The sequence below is a fragment of the Harpia harpyja genome, chromosome 12 (assembly GCF_026419915.1).
Source record: "Harpia harpyja isolate bHarHar1 chromosome 12, bHarHar1 primary haplotype, whole genome shotgun sequence".
Taxonomy (NCBI): Eukaryota; Metazoa; Chordata; class Aves; order Accipitriformes; family Accipitridae; genus Harpia; species Harpia harpyja.
In genome coordinates, this window is record NC_068951.1 from 24,844,506 (window position 1) to 24,862,309 (window position 17,804).

A 17,804-nucleotide genomic window follows, 5' to 3' on the forward strand; every position below is an offset into this window, starting at 1 on the left:
ACCATTACATACTGATGTCCCTGGAGCAGCAGTGTTCGCCCCTTCCTTCCACCAATATCCCACATGATAATGCTGTGATCAGAGGCACCTGAGAAGAGCAGCCGTTGAACAGGATCCCACCACAGGGAAGTAATACTTCCTAGGAAAGAACATTCTGCAGTTAGATCTGAGGGAGTCACTCCCCCACCACAATGAAGTGTGTCTGGGCTATTAAAGTGAAACCTGAGGTACGCCCTTACTACAATAACAAGACATTGAAAGCCTTAAGGCAAAGGACAGCATGCAACAGCAAGATAACAGTCCTGCTAGAGAGGCAAAGAGCATTTGACAACAGAAGAAAAACATCCCCAAGAAGAAAGTTAGATGCAAAGAATAAGCCAGAAAGTTCAAGTTACTAGGTTTCTGCCCCTTGTATTTAGGCCGCTGTTAACAGTTGGCAGGCTGCTATGCAATCTTTGGAAGATGAAAAGTACTAAAACTTGCCAGAGACTAGTATCTACAATACAGTAAGGTGCTTGGGCAGTGGCTGCAAGACAGCATGCAGTGTTCACAGGTAAACCAACTCCCTTACATAACCATTTACAACCTTAAAATAGTTGGAATACAAAATTAAGTGACAGTTTCACTGCTGTTAGCAAACCTGGCCACTACATACTAAATTACAAAACTAGATTTCAGAGGCCCAACCTGGCTATGTATCTCATTAGTCAGGCATAGAAAGAAACAAGTCATCTGACAGTAGCAGTCTCATACTAAACCCATATGCATAGTAATGTAGATAGGAGACTAAAGAAGTAATTTTGTCACTCGTGCTGCCTACAGTTTTGAAGTTGCAAAACATTTTATTCCCTTACAGACATCCTTCCCTTTAAAGCATGCTTCTATCGTTTAATTGTCATCAAAAGCTTTGTTAGTCTGAAAGCAAGATGAATGGTAATTGTATTGGGTTTGTGTGGCAAGGTTTTGGTGGGGGGCGGGGCTATAGGGGTGGCTTCTGTGAGAAGCTGCTGGAAGCTTCTGTTGTGTCCTGTGGAGCCAATGCCAGCCGGCTCTAAAACAGACCCACCGCTGGCCAAGGGCAAGCCCATCAGCGATAGTAGCAGCACCTCTTGGAAAACATAAAGAAGGGAAAAAAAGTTGCAGGGCACACAGAAACTGCAGCCAGAGAGAGGAGTGAGAACGTGTAAGAGCAACAACCCTGCAGCCCCCCAGGTCAGTGAAGAAGGAGGGGGAGGAGATGCTCCAGGCGCCAGAGCAGAGATTCCCCTGCAGCCTGTGGGGAAGACCATGGTGAAGCAGGCTGTCCCCCTGCAGCCCAGGGAGGTCCACGGTGGAGCAGAGGGATGCCTGAAGGAGGCTGTGACCCCATGGGAAGCCCGCAGTGGAACAGGCTCCTGGCAGGACCTGCAGATCTGTGGAGAGAAGAGCCCATGGAGCAGGTTTTCTGGCAGGACTTGTGACCCCATGGGGCACCCACGCTGGAGCAGTGTGCTCCTGAAGGACTGCAGCCCGTGGAAGGGACCCATGCTGGAGAAGTTTGTGAAGGACTGTCTCCTGTGGGAGCAACCCCACGCTGGAGCAGGGGAAGAGCGTGAGGAGTCCTGCCCCTGAGCAGGATGAAGCGGCAGAGACAACGTGCGATGAACTGACCATAACCCCCATTCCCTGTCCCCCTGCACCACTGGGGGTGGGGTAGGTAGAGAATCCGGGAGTGAAGTTGTGCCCAGGAAGAAGGGAGGGGTGGGGGGAAGGTGTTTTGAGATTTGGGTTTATTTCTCATTATCCTACTCTGAATTGATTGGCAATAAATTAAGTTAATTTTCCCTAAGTTGAGTCTGTTTTGCCCGTGATGGTAATTGGTTGAGTGATCTCTCCCTGTCTTTATCTCGACCCACAAGCCCTTTATTATATTTTCTCTCCTCTGTCCAGCTGAGGCGGGGAGCGATAGAATGGCTTTGGTGGGCACCTGGCCTCAAGCCAGGGTCAACCCACCACAGTAATTACAGCCCAAATCAGTCCTTTCAAGCTCTCTGAAGCAAGAGATTTTTCTTGCCTCCTTTAGGGCCACACTGTTTTCAGACTGACCCATTTGGGAATAGTCTCCGAGAGAACAGTGACCATCCGCACCATAAAAGGCAGTTTGAGTATTATCTCAGTGCTGCACAGAGTAGGCTATTAAAATATGGAGAATTCTGGAAGCTGACTGTTGAAGGACAGTTGAAGACAGTTCCAAAACCATTTAAACTGCAAAGCAAATCCTGCTTGCTTATGAAGTCACAGTTAGGCAAGAGCTAGAAAGGAAACAAGATGAAGTCCAACTTTTCAAGTCTGGCAAACACAGCTGCACTCAGAGAAGAACTAGATGCCATTTGAGTTTAGAGTTACCAGGCCTTGAGAATATTACGTAAATACTGTGGAGGCAAAAAGGTTACACATAATCTGTTTTGCTTTTTAAAAAAAAAAAAAAAAGAAAAAAATGAAGGACCTACTATTACGATAATTGAGAAAAAAAAAAACCAAACTGGTTCTGCCCCTCATTAATCAACTTCTATACTAGATCAATTCTTGTTTTGAGGATCACAATCGCCTTGGGGAACTTATATATAAATCAAGGTTGTCTGCTATGTAGACAGCACTGCTGGAGTTGGTGCTTGGAAGCTCACTGCAGCTCAACAGATAGAATATGCACTATATGTAGTACCATACTGCTTTCAAACTAACAACAGTATCTATCAAGGGGTTGCATTTTAATACAGACTAGTGCAAAAGCATGCAGAGGTAAAGGAGTCTCTAGGGCCAGAATTATTTTGCTCTTAACTGAAACAATCTGAAATTCTGCTTGAAAGCAGAAGAGGCATTTATAATTTGAAAATCTCAACTTGCCTCCCTTATTCAAAGCCAGCTTTACCATTTTACAGTAATCTGTAAATCAGGAGTCTACCCAGCTTTAACAAAGTCTACTCTATACTTAGAGCTATTAAACAAGGCAGGCTTTTCCAGTGGGTCAGAGACTTATGACCCAGTAATTCACCCCTACCCAAATGCAAACTAGTCAGCCGATTTGAAAGTTGCCAGTACTACATGGGAAGAGGCATTAAGTCTTGTTTATTTCTCTCAGCTTATTATTAAATTACATATTCTTGTGTGATTTGCATTCTTGCCTTACTCATTACAGCAGACAGGGGCTCCACATTATGTTACAGACTATTTGGTTCTTATCTGATATAAGGACTTCAGCTATACTACACAGGATGAGACATTTGTCTTTGACTACACAGTTTTGATTCTAAAAGGCTCTGTAGATTTCTTGCACAAGGCTTAGTTTCAGCTAAACAAAGGAAACTGAACTAGAGTCTCATAAAGATTGATCAGAACATCAAAGTCTGCATTGGGAAGACTTAAGTGGCTTTTTAGAATCTAGATTGAGGTTTGCTAAAGCTGCTTTACATATTATTATAGTACTACAAGGTCTCGAGATAAAAAAAAAAAACCCCACATTCTAGTCCTTTCTTTTCAATGTTAAAGGAGACTAAAGTTTTTAAAGGTGGCCATCTAGTGGATAACGTGTTTAATTGAATGCATATGTTTACCTTTATTTTTCATCTATAATAAAAATACCTGTCAGTATTTACAAGGCTAAGATTTCCCCTCAGCAAGAATGTGTCTTTTCTTTAAGAGACAGTCATATGTACAGCTCTGAACAGCTTCTGATAACTACTGCCCTGCACTAGTTGTTTATCCAGTATCTATCCTTAAGAGGTAGATACCCAACTGAACGTCTCATCCCAATTTACAAAGAGGTACTATAGTCTGGGTCAAGTCGAATTAATTATACTCTTTGCTGGATGAAAAACTGGCTGGATGGACGAGCCCAAAGGGTTGTGGTTGGCGGGGGGTCACAAGTGGTGTTGCCCAAGGCTCAGTATTGGGCCCTGTTCTGCTTAATATCTTTATCAATAATCTGGATGAGGCGATCGAGCACACCCTCAGCAAGTTCACAGATGACACCAAGTTGGGAGGCAGGGTTGATCTGCTCGAGGGTAGCAAGGCTCTACAGAGGGATCTGGACAGGCTGGATCGATGGGCCGAGGCCAACTGTATGAAGTTCAACAAGGCCAAGTGCCGGGTCCTGCACTTGGGTCACAACAACCCCATGCAGCGCTACAGGCTTGGGGAAGAGTGGCTGGAAAGCTGCCTGGCAGAGAAAGACCTGGGGGTGCTGGCTGGCAGCCGGCTGAATATGAGCCAGCAGTGTGCCCAGGTGGCCAAGGCGGCCAACGGCATCCTGGCCTGTATCAGAAATAGTGTGGCCAGCAGGAGCAGGGAGGTGGTTGTTCCCCTGTACTCGGCACTGGTGAGGCCGCACCTCGAGTACTGTGTTCAGTTTTGGGCCCCTCACTACAGGAAAGACATGGAGGTGCTGGAGCGTGTCCAGAGAAGGGCAACAAAGCTGGTGAGGGGCCTGGAGCACAAGTCTTATGAGGAGCGGCTGAGGGAGCTGGGGCTGTTTAGTCTAGAGGAGGCTGAGGGGAGACCTTATCACTCTCTACAACTACCTGAAAGGGGGTTGTAGTGAGGTGGGTGCTGGTCTCTTCTGTCAGGTGGCTGGAGACAGGACAAGAGGAAATGGCCTCAAGTTGCAGCAGAGGAGGTTTAGGTTGGGTATTAGGAAAAATTTATTTACTGAAAGGGTTGTCAGGCATTGGAACAGGCTGCCCAGGGAAGTGGTTGAGTCACCATCCCTGGAGGTATTCGAAAAGTGCGTAGACAAGGCGCTTCAAAACATGTTTTAGTGGGCATGGTTGATGGTTGGACTCGATGATCTTGAAGGTCTTTTCCAACCTAAATGATTCTATAAGAGGAAGAGTTACTTTACCTTCATGCCCTTTGAGTGTTGTAATAACTGAGCAAGTGTTCTGCTCAAGCTTCAGGAGAGTGATCTGTCCAGAATAATCACCAACAAACGCATGCCGAGTTTCATAATCATATCTGAACACCAGTCAAGGAGAAGCCTCATTTGCTTTTACGAGTAGTTTATGGGACTGAAACAGATAGCACAGCTGTCAGCTACAGAGTCTAAACAAATTGGAAAAGAACATTTTAATATTCCAGATAAATATTTACGTACTTACATCTAAAGGGGTTGGAGACTGTAATAGTTAAACCTTTTTCATTCCTCTCTTCTCCTCACCCTTCCCTACATGTGCAAGTAGGACAGTATGGAAAATAAGTGAGAAACCTTTTAGAAAGCCACTGGAGAAGCCATGAGATAATCCATCCCCTAGTTTAAGGCAAGCCAAGTAGATTTAGACCGTTTCTAGCAGATATTTACAGAACACACTCATGACCTTCTACAAGAGAGACCAGAACTCCTCAGGCTACTTGTTGCAGTGCAGAGCTACCATCAGGACTACCTCACTGGACATTGGGTGGCATTCAGTCTTACTTAGTATCTGCTCCTATAAACTCTTAGTTTTCTAGCATATTATACTAGTTGATGCCCCCAGGAGAGGAAAACTAAGATACAAGGATGTTGACCCTCCACAGCTAATTTCCCTTACAGTGGAAGTATACTCCCAGTGTTCCAGCTACTGAGAAGGTGAGACCATGTAATTTCTTGTTCTGTTTACTGCACTTTCAAGTTTACTGATGCAGGTCCTTGAGCACAGTATCAAAGACTGAACAGTATTCCAGAAAGGGTTCTGCCATTTAACACTGACATAAAAGCCACAGCACATCCTAACATCTTATCTATTAACACGGTGGCATGTTTGGCAGAAGCATTATACATCATAACAATTTTCTGACATTCAGTTTTTGTCACTATGTAACTACTGTCTCCAGAAACTGAAGCATAGGAAGCTGGATGGGACCAGATCATTTGCCACCCTTAGAAGGCTTTTGCTGTTCAGGATATAAGGAAGAGCTACGAAAACCCCATACAGCTGACACCACATAACCCAAGAGTTACATATCAACTCACCTGTCCTCCTGGAGCCACACAAAAACACAAGCACCAGCCAGCAAAGTAGCCTATTCCATGCAACAGAAAAGACTAACTTTAAAAAGTCAGTGTACCAAAAAGCCCACCACCGTAAGTGAAAAAAAGCAGGGGTTTTGCCATCTGATGACACTCTGAAATCTCTTAAGCCTTCAGAATCTTGAGATGAACAATTCACTTTCAAGAAATCCACTTAGTCTCTGAACATGTGATCCTTTCTTCATCTTGGAAGTTCAGGCTAGCATTATCCCCACTAATCCAGTAAAGAATAGGCACTCTGCTGTGTTTTTCAGAAGCTTACACACAGGATCATTAACAACCAACTCCTAAGGAACCTCCTGATAGGGAGACCAAGCACCTAGTACACACACCAGAAAGCTAGCTCTTCCAAACACAAGTCCAAAGGCAGGATCAATTACAATGCTTTTTCAAATGCCATGGTCTTCAGTGGAAATTTATTTTCATCTTGATAGAAAAGGTCATATTCTTTTCTCCATTTTCATAATAAAGTACTCCATTATTTGCAACAGCATTAGCTATAGAACACACTGAATTCAAATAGTGAGGCTCAGAGGCACCAGACTGTTCTGTGAGCTAGTCTCCTAAAACACACACCAGTATTAACCCAGTTCTGTGCAGCATTTAGCTGAGGCGAGCTGTACATGAAATGTTTTGTGGGACACAAAGCCCCTGAACTCTAAAACAAGGACAGCAGAAAAGAGCAAGAGTACAACAATACAAACCTGTTAGCTCTTCATTCAGTAAGGCAGGGTCTGCGCAGATGGGAGACCTCAGAAGGCTAGACATGCTGCTGGCAACCAGTTAGCTTTCCTCCTAGTTTCTCAACACTACACAGGTATATAGCAATTCTAGAGAGGTCTTTATTTTTTCAAGAGATGTAGTTGACCTCTTTCAGCTTTTGAATCATGCCACTTCTACAACATTACTGCCATTAATCCTCATACACCAACCAGTACCTCCAGTTACTGTCCAGCCACATCTAAACTGCCACTATTAACAAGTGCTAAAAAATAGTTCTAGAATTTAAAGTAAAGTATTTAACTCATGCTCAAAAGTTTTGATGGCTGAACTACATTTTAGGCTACTGTGTTTGTAAGTCTTTTACATGGATAAAGAATGCCTAAAGTACTTACAGCTGAATAGACAACCAGAGTCCTTAAGCTAAAAATGCTACAGTTAAAAGTAATTTGCAAGGAAAGCAAACTGCACACAGAGAAATTACTACTCGTAATGAATAAAGTTTCAATGTACCCCATAGCTTAAACTAGAAAAGATTAACATGAGCAGAGACAGAAGAATTAAAGCAGTCCAAAGTGTTTTCATGATGTTTTATGCTCTAGGACTCAAACGCACACTGGCTTCTGTTGAACAAAGTGACTCAGCTAGAAGTATACAGGCCAGGCTGTAGATACAGTTACTAGTCACTTCCACAAGATGATACAGACAAACACCTCAAAATTAGGAACTAGTACACACTGCAATTTCTGTAACTCAAGGTCAGAACATGCCCTTCTACTATCTAACAACAGCTAACAAATACAGGTATTAAACACCTAATCAGAATAAGGGTTTGCAGACTTGCAAGAGATTTCACTCTAGCTTTTTACAAGAAAAGGAGGGAGCAAATTGAGCTAAAGGAACAAAGTACTCTTCCAGTTTCAGGGTAGCAATCATTTTTCAAAGGATACTGTAGACATGAAGCCCAAGAGGTGAAGTAATGTCTCCCCAGCATACTCCCACTCCTGGTGCACATCCAGCTGATACACTTGTCATGACCAGTGCTGATAACCCACTCTGATGTCAGGCAGAAAGTAATAGCAGACACTCGATTCTGATGAGCTGTGGGAAGAAAAAGATTCTGGCTACTTTTTCCTAAAAATCAATCTGACATGTTCTTATGTTCTAACTCAGAGAAACATAGGTTGAAGATATGTAAACAATGCCCCAAGGAGACATTTTTACCATCATATTATACTTGCCTCTAGGCTGAATTAAAAGGTTAGCATTGTTCTGGTTGGTATTTGCTTTCTGAATAGCTTAACTGAACCAAACATGCAGTCAGCTAATTTAAGCCTTTCTCCCACAGAGAGAAGCTGAGTTCAGCCCAGATACCCAAGATGCTCTGGTTAAGGAGCAGCCAAACCCTCAGCTTCCTCTAGTTAGGCCAGGATTTCTGGGGAATAATGTAACCCATCTGAAAACCTAAACTGCTTTCTTTAAGTGTCTCTTTTCCTTACCCCAGGGGAGCTATGCTCAGATTCATGCTTTTAAGCACCTGGAAGTGTATCTAGCCCACAGCATTCAAACTGCTACCTGTGACAGCAACCAAATGCCACCCAGCTTTGTTTAGAACACTGCCACTAAGCAAAAAGTTACATGAGCATTAGAAAGAAGCGCCCTTTGCCCCCAAGATGGAAGGACTTCCCTTGACTGAGTTAAGTCATCTTCCTTAGGATTAAGGGGAGTTTTGTTGCTTTAAGAGAAAGATCTTTTCCTCCTAAGCAAGAATGTTGCTTCTATCAGTGTCAGGGAGTCATTAAGACTAACTGCACTTTGTTTCCCTACGTAATCTGCAGTCTTTAAGAGTCTCCTTCAGGCCTTCACATTAATATTCCAATTTTTAACCAGCAATCGAGTTCTGTATTTCTTTTAAGAATGTGTACACAAATGCTGGAATTAGCATCTCCATAAATATTAGAACAATCCCTATTCCCCATGTACTGGAAAAATAAGATCTTTTTCGTCCCTATCGCTCTCTTAAGATGACAGAGAAGGCAAGGACTCTTATCTTCAGCTAGAAGTAACCAAGCCCAGTGATTACAGAAAGTAAAGATGGAAATTGCAAATACCAAAATGCACCTTTAGAAAGCTCTTACCCTAACATTCATGCAGTATAACTACTCCACTTGAAGAGCAAAATCTGAACTCACTAGTTCTGGCTCATTACACTCGCATGCTAATGATGTACTGAACTTAATGATAATGACTGCAACTCAGACTGACCTGACTGAAGATTACTCAATAACAGAGCATTTATCTTATGGCAGTTATCCCCAACTAAGTGACAACTAGAAGGTCTGTCAGATTTAAAGCATATATGGACTTGATTAATCTGTGGTGTCCAGTTTCCCACGCATTTTAGGTGCCTCCTCTTCACACAAATGTTAGTCTAGACACTGGTTAACAGTTTACCTGGGTAAGTCTTCACAAAGTTCATCTTATTAAAGTCCTCAGAAATATGAAACTCCTAAAAGCAAAGTGGAACTGTTAGAAAAGATACTGTAGTGACATAAGCAATATTGATACCCCAAAAAAGCAGTAACCTCACAGGCCAGAATTTGCATAGCAGCAATAGATCTCACTAAAAACTAGCAGTTTCTCAGGCTGGACCATAGCACACTGACATACCAGCTGTAAATTAAGGTTATTAGCAAACTACATTTTCAACAGGGAGCATCCTTTCAGAACCGAGTTTGCTGAAAGGAGATTATAGGAAGAGATAAGATCTCATTTGTCCCTAGCAGGAACAAAAACCCCTGTATCTTGGTAGTATTTAGAATTTAAGTATCTGAGACTTCATAATGGACAGATTTAAGTGACAGTATTCTCTATTTGATCCATTAGGCTTACTGAAATTTTAGAAGTCTCAGCTTACAATTTCAAGTAGTTATCACAAGAATCACTATCCAATTAGTTCTGTGTAGGCTATTCACAGTAGTTATCAGTAGAAACACTATTTATGACACTCATGCAGTACCCAGGCTCCTTAAAGGACAGTTATTATTTTGACCTTATTTTCATAGAGAAAGGAAGCCATTAAAGCATCTGAGAATCACAAGATTCCCCACCTTTGCCAAGAAAAGAGGGGAAGAATACAGACCCACTTTCTGTTCTGCCATATGTATCTGCTCTCCAAGAAAGGGACAGCAATTACAGCAAGAGTATAAAAAGACAGAAGGAAGACTTCCCAGAAAGAAACCAACCCTGCCTCTTGTAATTTTAGAGCTAGTGTTGAAATTTCCACATCATAAAAAGATCTGCAGCAAGAAAATCCGGACACATGTGCATGGTGAGATACAGGCAGATCCATACTTCTGGCCAGATGCAAGCTAGGGGCAGTTCACAACCCCTGTTAGCACACTGCCATGGCACTCTGCCCAGCTTAATGTACTCCTCAAAATAATTCCTTGATGAAGTGTAATTGTTTGGGTCCACTGCTACGCTAATGGCGCAATGACTTCTTGAGGCTAGCTGGCTCACATCTAGCCAGAAGAACCCTTGTTTACTTGCAGTCCTCCCATGTACAACTCGGGTGAACTGCCAAGAAGTTCAGCCATTTAGTAGTAGCTGCATTCCAAACAGAAGGGAAAGAAAACAAATTATCAGCTACCAGCAACACCTGGTGCTCACAGACAATCTAAGCAATTCTAATCCACATTCTGAAGAAAAGTCACAGCAACTTACCATGATAGCTCCATTATCCTGGCCTACAAATATTCGTCTGCTGTCATGATGATAAGCCATGGCTGAACATGGTGCTGTCAAAAAAAGCAAGCACATTACAGTTATTGAAATGGAAGTATTAGGATACACATGACGTATTAAAACCAATTCTTTCACTCAGGACAAAAGCTGTTTAAGATTAAGTAGCTTGATAGAAATTAGTCTGCATAGATAATGTCTCTTGGTAAGACAGTTAAATTCCCATATGTGAAGCTGAGGAAAGGTACACTACTACAGGAACTCAGATATACTGCTAGGAACCACATGCAAACATGATTTCCCACCACAAGGTGCAACTCAGTAAGAGGAATTTTACACAGGCTGAAAGCCAAGCTAGCAGCAACAGCATGTGCTGCTGGTTACACTTAAGAACTTCAGCTCACTAAAATTACCTCAAATGGAGTCCCGAGTTGTACACACGAACAATATTCCGTTCATTACATTTGAGGACTGTATCATTAGAGAGAGTAAAGTGGGAGACAGAAATATGTAATTGCATGTCAACTTCATATGGAATCATGTCTCAACATCTGCAACTTTAAGGAGACTCATGTTTTTGAGATTACATACAATCTCTTTTAGCAGAAAACCTCTGAAGACCTACTTCCCTTTTTGAAATTAAGAGCTAAAATAGATGTGAAAAGCAGTAACAACAAAATTACAATAAAGTGTCCTAATGAAAATTTTGCAAAAAAAATTCACTGAAGAATGTCCTCATTAAACTTGCAAATTACAAGGATAAGAAGGTTTCAGTGTTCTAAACTAATACTTTCTTCTCCAAGACCCTCAGAAAATGTGGCCTTGAAGGTGTTTTTAGAAATCTAAAGCCAGACAAGACAGTCTGGAATATTACAGTGGTCATATGGCATAAGGACAAGTTGTGCTGGTTTTGACTGGGACAGAGTTAATTTTCTTCATGGGAAGTAGTGAATGAACTCCTTGTTTTGCTTTGCTTGCACTTGCAGCTTTTGCTTTACCTATTAAACTGTCTTTATCTCAACCCACAAGTTTTTTCACTTTTACCCTTCTGATTCTCTTCCCATCCCACCGGGGCAGGGGGGAGTGAGCGAGTGGCTGTGTGGTGCTTAGTTGCCAGCTGGGGTTAAACCACGACACAAGTCCATCCCTTGGAACTACCTACAGGCACACTTTATTTTGTATAAAGCATTTTAGAACACAATCTGAATAGTCTACTTAAAAAATCGATAAATGGAGCTGTAATTTAGACCGACTATTAGGAAAAAAAAGATTAGTTGGTATTTCTAACCTAGAGCCTAGGCTACTCAGCCTGCAGCTGAAAAGACACAGAACATCAAGGAGTCCAATTCTTTGGTCTTCATTTAACATTTGTATACAAATTGCTGCAGAAATTGTCATTCCAAAGACTATCCTTTGTTTGTATGACATTTTATTCTACCATTGTATTCCCTCTTCTTATATGTGGTATGTGTCTAGGTAGCAACTCTACATTAAAAAAGTTACAGTAAAGCACCCAGGCTGAGCCATGTTTCAAAATCAAAAAAGCACACTGACACTCAAGATCTACTCAACACTGAAGCTGCTACTCAGTATTGCTTTCTTAATAATCTAAATGCTGGGGAAAAAACAAAAAAAAAAGGAAAAAAGATGCACACCTTGGAAAGCAGAGAATATTCTTATGTCTGAACTTTCAGCTAGTGGTTTGAAAAGCTCACTTATTCGGCAGATGAGTTATTTGCCAGAATTTGAGACATCTACAGCTGCAGATCCACACAGTGATTTACCTGGTGAAGGATCTGGTTGTGACAGAATGCTGCCTTAGATCTCACCCACTACACAGCTAGTTTCAAATTAAAGTCTGAGCTAGAGTTGCTGCAAAGTTCCCAAATTCAAGATCATCAAGTGAATCCAGCACTTGAGGAAATGGGAAGGAGGTATTCCCACACACAGCACAGGTACAAAACCCAAGCTATGCTTGGCCATCATTTACCATCTCCAGCATTGTACTTACATGACATGGTGTGATAGATGCTGGGCCAGTATTGTCCACTGTCTCTCTTCAGCCATACTCGTATTGTTCTGTGTCATGGGAAAAGCAGGGAGAAGACAGTTGTAAATCCATCATCCCTTGCATCTGAACCAGTTCACTACTTATATATCAGCTCCAATACTCTTAGCTTTTGTGCTACTCAAACATAATAGTTTGAGGAACAACATAATAGAAATAATAACATTCCAACAGTACTCTAACATAACAAGAATAATAGTACTAAGAATAGCCACCCTTGGATTCTGAAGTGTCTTCTTCAAAACTGTTTATACATTGAGTTTCAGTAAGCAGGAAATGGAAATACTATTTCAGCTCACCTCAGAAAATGCTACATATTGCAATCCTTTAATTCCTTCTCCTTGGCTCTGGCTGATTTAAGTCAAATTCAAGTTGCATGTTCCTCCCAGCCTTGGCAGAGCAAACCACATCTTGTTTTGTAGCAGATTAAGTGTTTGATATGTTTAAAAAAACTCCTATATTTGCAAATCATTCCATTATGGAAGTCTGAACTTTTGAATTCTTACAGCTTCTCTGTGCAGCTCATCCTTCAGCAACCCATATACTAAATATTAGTAACAGAAGCACCTCATCCTCCAGACCAGCACATTACTGACATCTCCATCCCCAAATATTGATGTATGGATCCATAGAGGACATCATATCTAGTTCAGTATTATTTCCTCTAACCCATGCGTCTACTCCCTCATGTACGAATGAATGCAAAGGACAAGCAACGTTAGTAGCACTGTTACTTTGCACTGCTCCTCTGGCCTAAATACGAACAGGATTGATTAGCCAGACAAATGGGAACTGAAAGAAATTGACAAGATGACTTGGACAGCACGCTAAGGCTCTTTATAAAATTGTTTTTAGTTTGTAACCTTTCAGAATCAGGCCTTGGAAGGAAAGGAAAAACAGGCTTGAGAACATTTAGCATTATACCACTCTCATGACTGTCAAATCCTGGGAGGAGGGATATAAGAGAATCAGCAAGGAAGTGGAAAGTTATTGTTAAAAACATTCCTACAATAGGCACATTTGAAGGGAATCTACATCAAGAAGTTAAGAGCACACATGTAGACAGTGTTAAGGTTATTTTAAGTCTACTTGAAATTTCCTCTCCAAACCATTGTTTGCCACCTTGTTACTGTTTAAAACTAACTTCCTCATTCCTAAATGGAAACCTAAATGATCTGTAAATATGCGTACCTGGAAACACTGTCAAGAGACTTCATCGAGATGAGTTGTTCTATTTACTTTTAGCTAAAAAAAGGCCTGGTATTTAGAATTTTTTAGAAAAAAAATAGGGAATAGACTTGCTAAACATCATATAGGATTGCCAGTAAGAGTTTAACAAAAAGAGCACAGGAAAGGACTGATATTTTGCATCAGGGCTAGAACTTTTGAGGTTGAAGATATAAAGGTAGCACTCTAATTTTGTAATCCATTTAAGGGCTTTTCTTTAAAAGACCGCTCAAAAATAAAGCAGACAACGCCCACCCTCAATGTACTACTTTCCTTTTCTAAAACTTGAAATCAATATAGCTGAGTACACACTGCCTCAAAACAATGATTTTCAGCTTTTGAATCAAGTCACTTTTCCACCAGGTCGGTGGCACATTACTCCAGTCCATCATAATCAAACTGTTCTGAACATCTCAGATGGTAGCTTCTACCCTTACTAATTTAACTCTTTCACTTCTAGCCAAAATCATGCAATTATTTTTGATATAAAAAGACTAGGAGTTATCATAGTGATTGAGATCATGCATTGCTGATTTTCCCCAAAGTAGACTTTGTTTCCTCTCAGTATTCTGGTCAATTATACTAAACTAGGAATTAATATAAAGGAAGCAAGGATTTGTTTTTTCTAAACAAATTATTGCCTGAAGTATAATTTGTACAGTGATCATCAACAGTACAGTCCCTCACTAAAGTTGAGAGCCTAAGCAAATAGCTGCAAGAGTTAGCAAAATTAACTTCTGAAAGCTTCTTATTTTGGTTTAAGTAAGATTAGACCTTCACTAGCCTCATGCTTGCAAAGATAAGCTGTCAGACAGCTTTATATCTAATTATACAAAGCTCTGACTGAGCAAAATTTGAAAAGGTTGTTTCACCGTAGTCAGCAAATAACCTGTGCCAAAGTCCCACTTCTCCTTGATTCTTTCTCTTACAGACCTGTTATTGTGGTGCATCTCCTTTTGTTAAGACAAATTATTTGTGAAATACCAGTTCTAGCTTAAAGGACTAGAGAAGTCCTCCACTTCCACAGTCTCCTTCTACCATGAAACTGTTTTATTATGAGAACCACCATATCAACCCTAAAGTCTTTAGCAGTCTTTTCAAAACTTCCGTCTTTATTTAATGAAGAGGCCTGTGCTCAGTACCTGAGAAGAGCTGGCTATCACTCACCTTTCCTTAAGCATTCCCTACTAAGGGCCTAGAAAGACACAGGTTGGTTTGACAGCAGTCTCAGTAAGGATATGAAAATGTTGAAACTCATTAAGGAGCACCCAGAGACAGATACCTACTTTTTAAATTATAGTAGACTCAGATATCTGAGAGTGGCAGGAGGAGGTAAAACGAGATTAAAATAGACCTCTAGACTTGCCCAACATTCAGTATTGAACCAGGAGTTGCTTTCAGCTGGAAAGCATGTACATTTATAGAAGAGTAATTCAAAGGGGATTTTTTTGGTTGGGTGGGGGTTTTTTTATGTAATATAAAGAAACACACACAAAAGCCATTTTTAAGCAATACTGAGTGTGGCCTTACCAATTTCTAAGGATTTTCGTTGTTCTCAATTGCTCTTTCTTTTACAGAGTGAGTAAGCACCCAATGGTGCTGGAGAAAAAGTTTGGGGTTTGAGAGCAAAGAAAATCCTTCAGTGTTCCAACAGTATTTGTGCTCATGCCACATATGCTGCCCTCTAAAAGCCAAATGCACGTATGTTAGGGAGAAAGAAGTGATGAAAGATTGGCAGGCAAATCCAAACTTGTTACAATACAAGCACTGCGGCAAGTACCACACAGCTACACTAGCCCTGTTCCAAGAACTGCATCTTCCTAACCCCTTCAAACCACTAAGAATTGCTTTCCTATCTGAAATCAATCACTAACAATTGTTTTCCTAGCAAGAACAGAAGACTGCATTTTTCTGGTAGTCAAAATAAACTGGAAGTATTAGACTGCTACTGACCATGTTCCCAAAACAGCATTAGGAATCTGTTTTAATCACAGTGCAATGCAAGCTCAAGGACACAGCTTGTAGTTGATGCTTTTTATTGAATTTCTTCTCACTAAAACTTTATTTTTGACCAATATTTAAGTTCCATAACTGAAAAAAACTTTAATACTGCAACTTAAGCAGCAGTTGCAATGCAATAGCAGCTGCTGATGGTCACAGAACACCAGCATTCAGATGTGCTAGTGGCTCTAGAGATCCTGTTAACCTGTGGTAAATAGACTACCTTAACCTTGCATTTAGGGTCATGTACACTAGCTTATCATCCCTCAGCATCCCCACCTACAGCTGGGTAACACTCATCTTGCCTTAGTTATTTGTTTGCTGAGAACAAGGATAATAAGGCTAAGTCCAGAGATTTGACTGTATCACAGATCTGTGCAGCCCACACTGGCCTACCTCAGCTCTGAGAAAACACGAGCCAGCCTCAAACAGCCAGATCTAACCCACAGCTGGTACCTGAGCTGGCTGCCCAAGCTGAGGGACACACTGCAACAATTCCAAATGTTGTCGTGGAGCCAGGGTCATGCAAGATGCCCATAGGGACACAGAGTTAATCATCCCTTCTAGGTAAGCTCTGAGAAAGCTTCACAGATGGCAAAGTATCCTGCCAAATAATCAGATTGGGAAAAGTAACTATTTAACTCCTGCAGGTATTCCTGCTTCCTTTTTTGGCTTCAAAACTTTAAAAAAAGAGCTACATTTTTATTGGTATTCACAGTTCTACTATGGCATCTTTTGTACCCTCAAAAAGAAAATAGAACCATTACTTCTCATTCTAGGAAATATAATTTAAAATAGAAAGAACTACAACTCCTCTAACAAGAGGATAATCTACAACATTCAAAGAGAATGTTTGCACACCAATGTTTTCCTCACTACTTAACTTGCAAATGCATTCCTCTGAGTGGCTATTATGAAATACTTGACAGCTTTAGCTGTATTAAGATGTAATCAAAAATACTTCGGCCCTACTCTTTTGGTGTACACAGCAGCTCTTTTGTTTCTTGAACTCTGCACTTTGTTTGCTGCTAGCAGCATAATCATTTATGCAGTATTAACACCTACACCCCATTTTTAGTAAACCAACAGGAGAGCAGTAAGTTTGATAACATGTTAAACTGTAGGTGAAGGATATGTGAGTGAGTAGGCTTTCATGTATTGTAGGAGGTATCCCAGATTAGAGGTAATACAGTGCAACAGTTTCTGAAAGTTTAAAGAGCTAAGTAAACTCCCTTAGTAAGGCAGGCAACATGAATTTAGCCTCGAGTCCAAAGCTTCTCTTAGAAATTTACACACACCAGAAGTGGGTAACAGCCTCTGCTCTCCTTGCACAGTCTGTATCTGACATCAAAATTTGTCCAGATAAAGATGCAACTGCATCCTTGGCTCTTACCAACACAGTCTAAGCATTCAGACTGGTAACCTTCAGCATTAGACCTCTAAGTTTAAAAGCTGGCATTGTCTGCTACAGGCAAACCTCTGCAAGCCTGTACCATACCATTCTGTTCATGTTTAACTCAGACATGAACTCTTAAAAATTGCTGTTTCCTCTTCTCTCCTTCAGGAAGCGTATCAAAACAAACTGAACACGAACACGTTAAGATTCAGCCCACACTGGCACCCAAAAAGCCAACTTCATCCTGCACAGTACTAAGATACCAGAACAACTGCACATAAGAGTGGAATAAAAAGGACGCTGTCCAGTCCCATCCAAAATGTGTTATCCAACATGTACTACAGAAAGTTATTTCCACAGGAAGGGAAAAGACCAACCAAGTCCATCTTCCAATCAAAGCCAGAAAACATACCTAACACATCCAAATGTCACTGCTTGCTGCAAGCTAGGTACAATTACTGCCATGGTTCGACAAGCAGCAGTATGTACTACTGCTTCAAAGGGTCAAGATTCAAACGCTGCTGCTTTTATATAGGCATTACAACAGTGAAGGAAGCCGTTTACCTCTTTAGCAGGCAGGAAATTACATTTTAAACTCCAAGAAGCCC

General features: G+C 41.1%; 1 protein-coding gene across 5 annotated transcripts in view; it reads right to left on the minus strand.

Moving 5' to 3' along the window:
• The window catches only part of LOC128148681 (WD repeat and FYVE domain-containing protein 1), a 57,728-nt gene that overhangs the window by 37,087 nt on the left and 2,837 nt on the right, over window positions 1-17,804 (minus strand). For 4 of the 5 annotated variants that reach the window (XM_052802740.1, XM_052802741.1, XM_052802742.1 and 1 more), the window contains exons 2-7: window positions 12,516-12,583; window positions 10,487-10,560; window positions 9,215-9,269; window positions 7,711-7,861; window positions 4,877-4,989; window positions 13-139 (exon numbers count right to left, since the gene is read on the minus strand). In XM_052802740.1, the coding sequence (XP_052658700.1) occupies window positions 13-139; window positions 4,877-4,989; window positions 7,711-7,861; window positions 9,215-9,269; window positions 10,487-10,560; window positions 12,516-12,583 (588 nt within the window). Of the gene's footprint in view, window positions 1-12; window positions 140-4,876; window positions 5,043-5,132; window positions 7,688-7,710; window positions 7,862-9,214; window positions 9,270-10,486; window positions 10,561-12,515; window positions 12,584-17,804 lie in introns of those variants that run through there. The other variant, XM_052802744.1, reaches the window with a different exon arrangement.